This window comes from Pteropus alecto, unplaced genomic scaffold (assembly GCF_000325575.1).
Source record: "Pteropus alecto unplaced genomic scaffold, ASM32557v1 scaffold102, whole genome shotgun sequence".
NCBI lineage: Eukaryota > Metazoa > Chordata > Mammalia > Chiroptera > Pteropodidae > Pteropus > Pteropus alecto.
This window is the reverse complement of record NW_006432224.1, coordinates 1,643,208-1,655,073: the sequence shown is the minus strand read 5'-3', so window position 1 is coordinate 1,655,073 and position 11,866 is coordinate 1,643,208. Positions and strand designations below refer to the sequence as shown.

The window sequence follows — 11,866 nt, the reverse complement described above, 5'->3', positions numbered from 1 at the left end:
TCCGCCCCCAAAGCCGCGAACTCGGCGTGCGCGACAACCTGCAGCCACGTCACAGCGAAGGCGGCCTCGCTGGTCGAAGTGCTGACACAATCCCATGATGGTTTCCCCACGGCCTGTGGGGACTCGGGGCCCAGGATGGGACTGAAGCGAAGGTACCCAGAATGGCCCTTTCCCACGCCCCTCATGACCCCCGCTGTGGGACAAGACCACACGCATCCCCCACGACCCCGTGACCCCGGGCAGAGTGGGCGGGGCCACACGCATCCCCCACGACCCCCGTGACCCCGGGCAGAGTGGGCGGGGCCACACGCATCCCCCACGACCCCTGTGACCCCGGCTGAGGGGGCGGGACCACACGCATCCCCCACGACCCTCGTGACCCCGGCTGAGGGGGCGGGACCACACCCGTGACCCCGGCAGAGGGGGCGGGGCCACACCCGTGACCCCGGCAGGGGGCGGGGCCACGCGCATACCCAGTTCAGCAGCTCGAGCTTCCGGGGGTCGGTCTCTTCCTCCTCCTCCTCCTTCGCTTTCCCTTTCTTCTTGCCCTTCGCTTTCCCTCTGCCCGCCTTGGTGGTGGCCGTGGGTGGCTTCTTCTCCTTCTCCGTGACCTTGCTATCCGGCGGGGGCGCCAGGCTTCCCAGGGGCTGCGGTCCACAGCACGCGGAGTTAGGAAAGGCCGAAGCCGCAGTGGCCTCAGCTCTGCGTGCACGCACACGTGCACACACGCGCACGCACGCACACGAGGACAGCACGCACGCACGCGCGGTCATCGCAGGCCTGGCTGTGTGCTGGAGACGCTCCGACGTCATGACGCCTTGTGACCCACGCCTGGTGAGGGATAAATACGCGCTCCGCGTGGCCGATGTTGGGACCGTTGTGTTTCTCCCCAGAGCCGATGGTGCTGACAGGCCCACACCACGGCCCTAGGGAGAAGTGTGACGGTCGCTCACGCGGCTGGGAGAGGGTGACGGCGAAGGGGTCAGAGGCGGCGTGTGCAGCCGCAGATGCCCGTCGGGACGCACGCGGCCGGAGCGCATCTGGGCAGAGGTCTCCTGCGTGTTCTGACAGGGTGACGGGCCGGCCGTGTTACCCGGCGAATTATGCAAATTAGGAAGAAGCGTGCGGTATGGTAAATATTTTAATTTCCTTTTTAACCTCCCAGTTTTTCCGCTCTTGGAACAGAAAGTCAGAGTGCCACACACATGCCACACACCAACACCCCTCACGTATCATACATGTGACACATGCCACACACATGCCACACACCAACACCCCTCACGTATCATACATGTGACACATGCCACACACATGCCACACACCAACACCCCTCACGTATCATACATGTGACACATGCCACACATGCCACACACCGACACCCCTCACATCATACATGTGACACATGCCACACGCATGCCACACACCGACACCCCTCACATATCATGCATGTGACACAAATACCACATGCAAACCACATGCCGACACCCCTCACATATACATGTGACACAGATATCACACGCAAGCCACATGTTGACACCCCTCATGTATCATGCATGTGACAGATACCACACACATGCCACACGCCGACACCCCTCACGTGTCATACATGTGACACATGCCACATGCATGCCACACACATGCCACACGCTGACACCCCTCACGTATCATCTATGTGACACAGACACCACATGCAAGCCACACACCGACACCCCACATATCACACATGTGACACAGATACCACATGCAAGCCACACATCGACACCCCTCATGTATCATGCATGTGACACAGATGCCACACACAAGCCACACGTTGACACCCCTCACATATCATACATGTGACACAGATGCCACATGCTGACACCCTCACGTATCATACATGCGACACAGATACCACACAAGCCACACGCCGACAGCCCACATATCACACATGTGACACAGATACCACATGCAAACCACACGCCGACACCCGTCACATACATGTGACACAGATATCACACACATGCCACACGGCGACACCCCTTATGCATCATACATATGACACAGATGCCACATGCATCCCGCCTCACATATACACACTCTACAAACATGCTACACACAGACACATAAACAGCACACTGAACCACACATGCGCACACACACACGCGCGCACACACACACACACGGACTTCTCCGGGCCTCCAGGGTTTTGTGGAACATAGTTTGAAAAATCTAAACTCTCAATACAATCATTGTGTTTAATTTTAATGAGCTATTTTCTTCTTTAAGAGGGTAAAACACGCTTTCACCAGCAACATTAACATATTTAGTGGTCGTTTCTATTTTTTTTCTTCTTTTTTTTTAGGTGAGGCAACCCTTGGTTGACCTCACCGATTGCAAGGACCTTGTCAGCTTATAGTCCCTTAGTTTTTATGCCTACAGAACCTAGTCTTCCTAGGTGGCCTCCCATCCAAGTGCTAACCAGGCCCGACCCTGCTTAGCTTCCGAGATCGGACGGGATCGGGCGCGTTCAGGGTGGCGTGGCCGGAGACATTTAGTGATCGTTTCTTAAGAGCGCTGGCCAGAATCTTTGATTGGTGCTACTAGCTCTCAGTTCCTCCTGGCTCTGTCATGTTACATAGCGACACCTGATCACACCCTGGACCATCAAAACCCCGGACGACTTCCCGAGACGGTGACGCCAAAGAGAACACACGGACACGTCACGGCACACGTTCAGGTTACACGGCGTCAACTGAAAAACACGTAGTTTCACCGGCCAGTGAGGCCCGAAGACGAAGATCTGGCTTCGCGCGATGTCCACGCGATTCCAAGCCAGCGCCAAGCTCAGCTGGTCGGGCGCGGATGCGTTTGTGCCTGGAATGGCAAGAAACAGGCGCTGGTCACTCTGGGCCTGGACTGCCGGGCTCGGTGGGTGCCGGGCGGTGAGCACGGCCCCCGGGCTGGCCCTGCGTGGTTCTGGTCCGTCTGTGTAGCACCGCTGCCTCTGCTCTGCTCTGGGGGGACAGAGGAGGAACCCAGTGACTCTGGGACCCTCACCTGCAAGAGGGCAGGAGGCCTGGGTCTGTCCAGGCCTGGCCTGGCCCGGCCGAGGGGTGCTGCCCCCAGCTACGGGGAGGCCAGCTCAGCATGGCCGGGCAGCCAGCCCGCTGGTGACACCTTCCTCTCTGCTGCCGCCCTGTTATAGTCCCAATACAGCCACGAAGCAGGCAGGACGCGCCCGTCCCCGAGCAGCCCCATGAGCGGCCGGCTCGCAGCCTGCCATCGGACGTGGGCCGGGAAGTCGGACAGGACACTGCAGGGTGGAGCGATCACAAGCAGCAGTGCGGCAAAGGGACGTTTGTGTTCGCCCTCCGGGAATCGAAATCCGTGATGAACCGGTTACACGTGGAAACCGGTCCTGACGTCAGCCATCGCTGGCCGTGGGAACCCACGGGAGCTCCCTCCCCCAAAGCCACCCAGGCTCGTCACTGCACCGCAGCTTCCCAGCTCCAACGGCCCCAGCTCCCACACCCGCGAGGCCCTAGAGGGATGGGGTCTCCAACCCCCCGAGAGCTCATAGCCCCAGCTCCCAGCATCCGCGAGGCCCCGGAGGGACGGGGTCGCCAGCCCCCCGAGAGCTCACCTTTCAGCAGGGCCGTCAGAATCGCCATCTCCATGTCCTGCTGACCCTCGGAACCCATTCTGAACACGGTCACCTGGAAGCAGGTTAGTCGTGAGAAGCCGGGCAAAGCGAAGTCGCAAACGGGGGGAATTGGGGCGTCTTGGAAAGGCGCGCAGAGCCCGAGAACAGCAGGGTGACTCTGCGGGCGAGCCGCGTCCAGCCGGCTCGTCCGACCTGAGAAGCGACGGCCTTGCTGGCCGCTCGGGGCCCTCGCCTGATTCCCGCGCCAGGGTCCGCCACGTCTGCTCATCCGGGACCTACGCACCCCCCAACATCTCACTCGCCGCGGGAGACGACAGAACCGTTTCTACGCGGATCCGATGCACACGCCGGCCTCGCTTCATGGTGCTTCCTTCATTGTGTGCTGCAGGCGTGGCGTTTGCAAACCGAAGGCAAGGTGACAGCCCGCAGGCAAGGTGACAGCCCGCCAGCAAGGTGACAACCCCGCCAGCAAGGTGACAGCCCGCCAGCAAGGTGACAGCTCGCGAAGGCTCAGCTGGTGGTCCGCGCTTTTTAGCAGTGAAGTGCGTTTTCACTGAGGCGTGTACGTTTCTCGGAGGTAAGGCCATCGCACGTGTCGTAGACTACGGCACAGTGTGAACAAAGCTTGTACATGCACCAGGAGAGCAAAGACTTGGTGCGAGTCACTAACATCATCGTGATATTCGCTTTGTCACGGTGTCTGGAACTGAACCCACGATATCTCTGAGGGACGCCTACATTTGTGGCAAGTGTGTAGACTTGGAATGTTTCTATTTTTATTTTTAATCATTTTTTAAATTTTTTGTTACGGTGGACACACCATATTAGTTTCGGGTGTGCAGCACAGTGATTAGACATTTCTGCAGCTTACGAAGCGATCGCCCCGATAATCCAGTGCCACCCGATGCCACGCGGGATGGGTAGCTTTAGAATTTGCAGAGGCTCCTTACGTGTGCACTCATAGTGCCTGTTCCTCATAAGCCTGGCTCGGGAGGCGAGGCGGGGGACATCCCTTCAGGCAGGACGTCACCTACCGCGTCCGAACCACTGGAAGCACCCAGGTTCCCCTCGGCGGGCACCCGTGCTGCTCGCCACCCGCGGGTGTGACCGCCGGTTTGGTGCGGATTTGTACACGGCCTCGGAAAAGGCTGAGCTGAGAGATGCGAACAGCTCCCGCACACACGGGCAGGATCTGGAAGGTGATGATCACGACTCTCCCTATGGAGCGGACCGGGAAAGAAGCTCCAGACACTTACGAGTTCTTTCTTCCTCATGCAGTCCGACAAAATCGCAAACAGCTGCTGTGACTGCGTCTTGCCGTAATTAAATGTCTTCTGGATGATGACGAGAAGCTGGTCCCGGAGAGAGTCGTTTATCACCCTATTCAGAGGAAGCAGGAAAGAGACGAAAATGGCACCGATTCAGTCTGCGCACGAGGCCCGGGCAGCCGACTCTCCGCCCGCCCGGTGTCTTTGGCGGGCAGCTTTTCGGGGATGGCAGACAGCAAGGGACCAAAGTGGAAACTGCGTCCTGCGTCCCGGGCTGCAAACCTGAGGAGGGAGCCGGCGTATGAGGACAGCGTGTGCCCCCCGGGAATCCTGTGAGGATCCCCACATCTGGACAGCGCCCGCGCGTGCCACCCGTGGACTGGAACGCGACCTGTGCCTCCCGCCCATCTAACGCTTTCGGGACGGTTGACGGCGCCCCTTGCGGTTGGCATCTCGGCCTGAGAGAGGGCGGCGAACCCCCCGCCCCCCGGAATAGGGAAGACCGCTCACCCTCCTTCCTCGCTGTACTTGTGAGCGAAAGACAGGACATCGGAGGCACGGCCACTGCCATCACACACCACCACGGGCACCGGAGGGTCCTCCCGGAGGTACTCCAAGACGGTGGAGAAGATGTTCGGGCCGCCTTCCACCACGAGGCCCACGACGGGCACACCCTGCCCCAGCCCTGCAACGCACATGGCGTCACCGCGCTGTCCCCCCCACCCCCCGTCCTGGGGCTGAGCTTGAACCCTCTGTGGCGGGGCGGACGTTCCCCACGCTGCGAGTTCCCTAGCAGCCTAGAGGGACACAGTGCGCGATGGCCGATGGCCAGCCGTTCCCAGCGTTGATGCAAACGCAGAGCCCGAGGTCACGCACCTCCCGGATCGTGTGTGATAAGCTCCAGGCACACGGCGCTTCCAGGGCAGAGGCAGGGATCTGGAAGTTTCTGCTTGCTAAGAGAACTTCTCTCTCGCTGCCCTGCCCGGGTGTCTCGGTCCCACCCTGATGGCCGTCCCTTCATGCACGACGCAGTGAAAGGGGTACGGCAGCCTCCCCGTGAGCTCGCTTCGCTCCCTGGCCCCTCGTGTATTGCCCTGTGATGGTGGCCTGAGCACCCAGCCGCCGTGAGCCACGGGGGACCCCCCTGCCAGAGGTGAGCCGCCACCATGCCTCCTTTAGCCCCAAAGTAAAAAATGTAAGAAAGTGTTTTGTGAACTTGCAGCGGCGTTTGAATGTGGTACGTCGTGGGGTCGCTTCTGCCTCCAGTGCCTGGAACGGGCAGTGAGTTATTGGGGGACAAGCTCGCCGACCCCCTCAGCCCTTCGGCTTGTTAGTTCTTCCATCCGTCTCTCCTAGATGCTGGGACTCTTCAGCAACGTGACAGGGACAGGCCAGCTTTCGGCGGCACAACCGACCGAGGGGCTCTGGCAGGCAGGAGGCAGCGGAGGGTTCCCCGGAGCCCGGGGTGCTGGAGGAGGAGGGGCAGCCGACGGGCTGGCCCACCGCACAGTCTTACCCCAGACTGGCCGTGACAGATTATATTCTGAGCCTGTTTCCCCAGGTGTCATGGGGGTCATTTGATCGGCATTAGCCAATGGCAAGTAGCAGCGTCCTTGGTCTCAGGTCTGAAGACCTTCAGATAAAATCTGCCGGAAGCCCTAAGAATTTCAGGAATCCAGAGTTTCTGCTTTGCTTCCCGGAGGCCCTTCTGCCCTCAGGGACCCTTAAATATTCTGAACGGCTTTGCCAGCCTCTAGCAGAGCAACCTCGCTTAAGCCCAGCTCAGCAGAGGTGTATTTGGGGGGTGCTTTGTGCCAGGCCCTGGCCGAGAGGGGCTGAGAGGTGGACCAGGATGGCACAGACGCTGCCTTGGAGGTTCCGCCCCCAGCGAGGCCTGGCACCCAGGGCTTCGAGAATGTGGCGGCCAATCACCTCCTTTTCTAGAAAGAGCTGGGTTGTCTTTTCTTGGTTTGGGCTCCCCGCAGCTCCGTGCCGTGAGAGGTGACCACTGAGCACCCCTTTGCTGTCCCTGCCCCACTCAGAGCCCTAGGCAAAGGATGACAAAGGGAAGCCCACCGGTCACGTGGCCGGCGTGAAACTCACGATCCAAGAAGAATAAAAAAATCTCGGTCACCAGCCAGTTTATCCCGATTCTCGGAAATGCAGACTTGTCGTCGTAGACGACGTCTAGCCACGTGCAGCGTCACGACCCCCTTACTTATGCTCCACGCTGACATTTCCAGGCTGCCGTTCGCGAAAAGCCCCTTAGCCGTGATGGGGAAGGCGAAGGCGCTTTAGGATCGTTTCTCGCCATCGGTTTGACTGTCATCGTCGCCGGAGTGCGAAGCGGCCGAGTCCACAGCAGGCGTGTTCGCTCTAACAGGTTACAGCCCTTCCATCCGATTGAGGGTCCCCCCTTCCCGCCAGCTTGACCTCTGCACGCTCCCCCCAGCTGTGTCGCCCGGGCCAGCGCGGGCAGTGCCCTGTCGGGAGCGATGGCTCCCGGGGCCCTCGCCGGGGCTCCCTCACCCGGCCCGACTTGGTCTGGGTGAAAGGCCAGTTTATCGACGCATATCGATAGAGGAAACCACACTAAGTCTTTCTGTTCGGACGTAAGAAATAACCGCAGTAACGATCAGGAGCGGGAAGCCCTGGACCACGTGGCACGCGGTGACGGCCCGAGGACAGTGTCTGCAGGGCCTGGGGAACCGGGGCAGAGCATCGCGTCCTCGCTCAGCGAGCGCGATTCGGCCGGGGGCTAAGGGTGCCCGCTGCCCTAACCGGGATGGAGGTGCCAGCTTTGGGGCCGGCGTCCGGTCCGGTCCGGTCCAGCCCGGCCCGGCGTCTCTGGCCTCCCCGGGACTTACGCGTGTTGATCTTCTGCAGGGAGATGTGCTTCTCCAGCTGCCTCCGAAGCTTCGCCTCCGCGCCGTACTTGCCCACGGTGCCGTTGTCCGCCAGGATGAAGTGCGTGTGTGCGTCATTGAGCACGGCCAGCTTGCTCAGGGGGTTGGACATGGTCTGGTACACGCGGGTGACCTGGCGAGGCGCACGAGGCAGGTCAGTGCTCCCGGCCGGGATGCGGGGACTCCTGGGGAGCCAGGGTGCACGTCCGTGCGGCCCCGGCTCACGCCCTTATCCTTCTAATGAAGGGGTTCTGTTTTTGCAGATTTCTATATTAAGTTAGGAAAAACAAATTATTGTAGGTCATGAACACCCAGCAATCGTACTGCTGGGCATTTGTCACAGAGAAGCAAAGGCCCGGGTTAGCACGGAATCCCGCCCCTGGATGCTCACGCGCACGGGTCTGTGACCCCGCCTGGAGGCAACGGTCAAACCAACGGGCCCGTTCGTACCGCGGAGTACGACTCAGCCACGCGCAGGGACAGACTGCGGTGCACACGGCCGCCGGACGTGCGGAGCGGGAAACGCCGCCCTCAAAGGCTACTTACTGCGTGATCCCACTTATGCGACGTTCTCGAAATGACGAGATCATAGACGAGGGCAGATGGGCGGGGACCGGGGGCTGGGGTTGGGGGGGGTGTTAGATGTGGATGGTACACCCCAACACGGGGCCCCCAGGGGTGAGGAGACGTTCCGGCTTGATTGTCTCAGTGACAGCATCTCGGCTGTGTTTTGTGCCATGGTTTTGCAGGGCGGTGCCATTGGGTTTGGGCGGAAGGCGCAGGGGACCCCTCTTTCTTATTTTTTTGACAACTGCAGGTGAATCTACAGCGATCTCAAAACAAAGATTGCTGTTTAGAGCTGGCCAGTGTCGGGGGGCAGATGCTTACGTCCTTCCCGACCAGCTCATTCTTGTTCTCCACGATGCCCCACGGGGCGATCCCCACGGCACACAGCCGGCCTCTGGACTTGGAGGGGTGGTCCTTCAAGGCGTCCCCCACGTGGCTGACGACCCCTGCGAGCAGCCATAAGTCACACTTTAGGCCCTGTGCCTCAGCCGTCCGTTCCCGACAGAGCAGGACGCAGACACGGCAGACTTCGTCACTTAAAGAAAGCGCGTCGGAGTCCGGGGCCACCGTACCCCGTCGCCCGCGCGGGCTCCTGGACTCTGCGGTGCAGTGGTTTGCTTTGCTCGTTCCTGAGACCCGCGGTGGGGACACCTGCACCTGTGACAGTCCCCGGACGCCCAGACAGCCTCTCTGCACCTCGGTTTCCTCTCCCATTTGATGGGGAAGGGACTGTCGCGAGCCTCAGCAAAAAGGAGGCTCATACAGGGCGCATGGCGGGGGCCGGAGATACCGACCGTGACCGCCAGCGTGCCCCATACAACCAGCGCCGGGCGGACTCAGGCTCTGTCACAAACGTTATCAGGAGGCGGTACCTTTGTTTTTGATCTTAAAGACCTTGTTTTACTGCCCTTTGGAGGTACTAAGATTTTATAAATGGAAGGTCAGGGCGGTTCAGAACCGAGGAGTCCCCTGCGGTTCTGCCGGCGCGTCCTCCAGCGGGCTCAGATGACAGCTTTTCTAGCAACGGAGTGTTTTCTGAACCGAGGTACGTGCACGGCCTCTGGACGTAAAGCTGTGGCACACCCACTCGACTGCGGCGTCGCATGAACATAACTCGTGTGTACTGGGAACCCGGGAAACTCCCGTGACCCGTTGTACTGTGACAGTCGCCTGCTTGCGACTGTCCCCTGAGGCCCGCCCACGCTCGAGAGCTCTTAGGGACCATCCTGGTGCCGGGTTTGCACACTGATTGCAAGAGAAAGGCTCTGTTCTTACCAGTGCTGACGCCCCCCGTGAAAATCCAGGCGCCCGTGGTCATGGCGGCCTTGACCAGCCCTTTTCCAAAGACCTGCTTCAGCTTCGGCTGCATCTCGAAGTTCTGGAGGCCTCCGTGCACGGATATTAGGAGCTTGGGGAGTTCCAGCTGCCAGTCCTTTACCATGAGGTGAAGCAGCGAGTCTGGCTTGGTGTCATAGGACACGCGGATATACTGCAAAGGAGTGGGGGGCGCCCAGCGCTCGTCCTCGGCCTGGCCTCTCCTGTCACCAGGGCCAGGGCCGTGGCTCCTGACCGAGCGAGAGCTGTCTGGCCTTCTCTCCCTCGGGGCCCGGGGCCTCGGTGAGTCTGTGGCCAGGTGATGGAAAGGAACATGGGAGGTATGCCCGATTTAGCCCAGTCGATTTTGAATTTTATATGAACCATGGAAAAAGGTTTAGGATAAGTATGTGATATTTGGACATACTTATGCTAATAAAAAATGATCGATTGTTTATCCGAAATTCCAGTATGACTGGGAGTCTTCGTTTTACTTGCTGACCCCAATCTTGAAGGGACCGTCCCCAAGGTCGGCTCAGGTAGAGCCACAGCCCCAGCAGCTGGACAGGATTGGTCGAGGGCGTGGCCCACCGGCCACCGGGGTCATGGGCCAAGCCGGACTCGCCCTTCCCTTCAAGGTGAAGAGGCAGTCGATGGCCTTGGCCCTGTGAACGGCTTCTTTGTGTCCACACCAGGATGCTTGCTGGGTGCCATCCCAGAAGACCCTGTGCTTTTGGGCGTTTGGGACACAAGTGAATTTTATTTGAACAATGATGTTGGGCCAGCGAGACAAAATGACATCGTGGAAACGGTCTGGCTGGGCACGCGGGAGTGGGGCGCAGAATGAGCCGGAAGGGGTGGCCGTGTGGACGCCCCGCCGCACTGGCCGGGCTGCCCAGCGCTCCCCGCTCACACGCCAATGGGAAGCGGACACGGGCCGGGAGGCTCGCGTGGGCCCGGGCACCCCGGGAAAGGCCCCTTACCACGGCTTTGTTGGAGGACCCGCCTCCCTGGAACTCGAGAGCCCCGTAGGCGTCCGTCGGGTAGCTCTGCGTGTGCTTGGCCACCGACCACTTCTCGGGCTGGGGCTCCGCCTCTCTGTGTTCTTCCCCATTTTTGGCAGACGTCACACTTGGCAGAGGGGGGACGTGCTGGTTGGTGAGCTGGCCACAGCAACACCTGGAAACGAAGGCCAAACAGAGTTCCAGTAACATGTTTTCTCCTTAACACGAGTCAACCTGAACAGGCGGGTGACACCTGAACCCCTCACGTATGCGGCTTTACCGGGGACAGAAGTGCCGCTTACGATGGCCGTTTCCAGACCATCGATGCGCGTCTGTTTACATGCCAGCCCGTTGTAAACACATCGATGGTGCCTTTCCTTCCTGGACCGATTTCCACCTTTTTTGATGTCTTGACAATGTCGATACGGACAAGAGTCACTGAACAGCCTGCGACAAAGTGCGATCGATCACACCCTCCCGATAGAGAGTTGACTTTCCAGGATTTTTCAATATTGTCAAATTCGTCTGTCAGTTAATAAAACATTCCTCTACCCGAGTAACGTTGAAAGTGTATTTCTTTTTGCCGCTCGTGCTTCTGGTGTGAGATCTAAGAATCTTTTGCCAAATCCAAGGTCGCGAAGATTGACTCCGATATTTTCATCTGAGAGTTTGATAGTTTTGGCTCCTATATTTGACTCTTTGACCCGTTTTGAGTTTTTATGTGTGGCGTGACTTAGGGGCCTAAACCCGTTCTTCTGCACGTTGATAACCAGTTCTTTCTGCGCCACTCGAAGAAGAGATGTTCGTTCCCCCATTGGTTTTGGCAAAGTCTCTAAAAACTCGATTGGCCGTGGATGCATGGGTTTATTTCTGGACTCTCGATTTTGTTCCATCGGCCTGGATGTCTGTACTTAACGCCACGTCACTTCGATTACTGTAGCTTTGTAGTAAGTTTTATAGCCAGGTAGCGTGAGTCTTCCCGCGTCGTTCTGTTTCGTAAGATTATTTCAGCTCCTCTGGGTCCCTTGCAATTCCAAATCAATCAGCCGATCAGTCTTTACAGAGAAGTCAGCTGCAATTCTGGTAGGAATTGCGCCGAAAATGTAGATATTCCAGGAATATCGCCATCTCGACGATGCTCGGTCTTCCCATCCGAAGATGGTA

At 59.1% G+C, this 11,866-nt stretch overlaps 1 protein-coding gene and 1 pseudogene across 1 annotated transcript in view; both read right to left on the bottom strand.

The window, feature by feature from the left end:
- Positions 1-11,866, bottom strand: part of TRPM1 (transient receptor potential cation channel subfamily M member 1) — a 63,704-nt gene that overhangs the window by 32,607 nt on the left and 19,231 nt on the right. The window contains exons 4-12 of the mRNA XM_015585699.1: positions 10,682-10,877; positions 9,660-9,873; positions 8,706-8,830; positions 7,779-7,950; positions 5,422-5,596; positions 4,900-5,023; positions 3,623-3,695; positions 2,753-2,853; positions 474-647 (exon numbers count right to left, since the gene is read on the bottom strand). Of these exons, the coding sequence (XP_015441185.1) occupies positions 474-647; positions 2,753-2,853; positions 3,623-3,695; positions 4,900-5,023; positions 5,422-5,596; positions 7,779-7,950; positions 8,706-8,830; positions 9,660-9,873; positions 10,682-10,877 (1,354 nt within the window). The remainder of the gene's footprint in view (positions 1-473; positions 648-2,752; positions 2,854-3,622; positions 3,696-4,899; positions 5,024-5,421; positions 5,597-7,778; positions 7,951-8,705; positions 8,831-9,659; positions 9,874-10,681; positions 10,878-11,866) is intronic.
- LOC112475785 lies at positions 2,410-2,528 on the bottom strand (annotated as a pseudogene).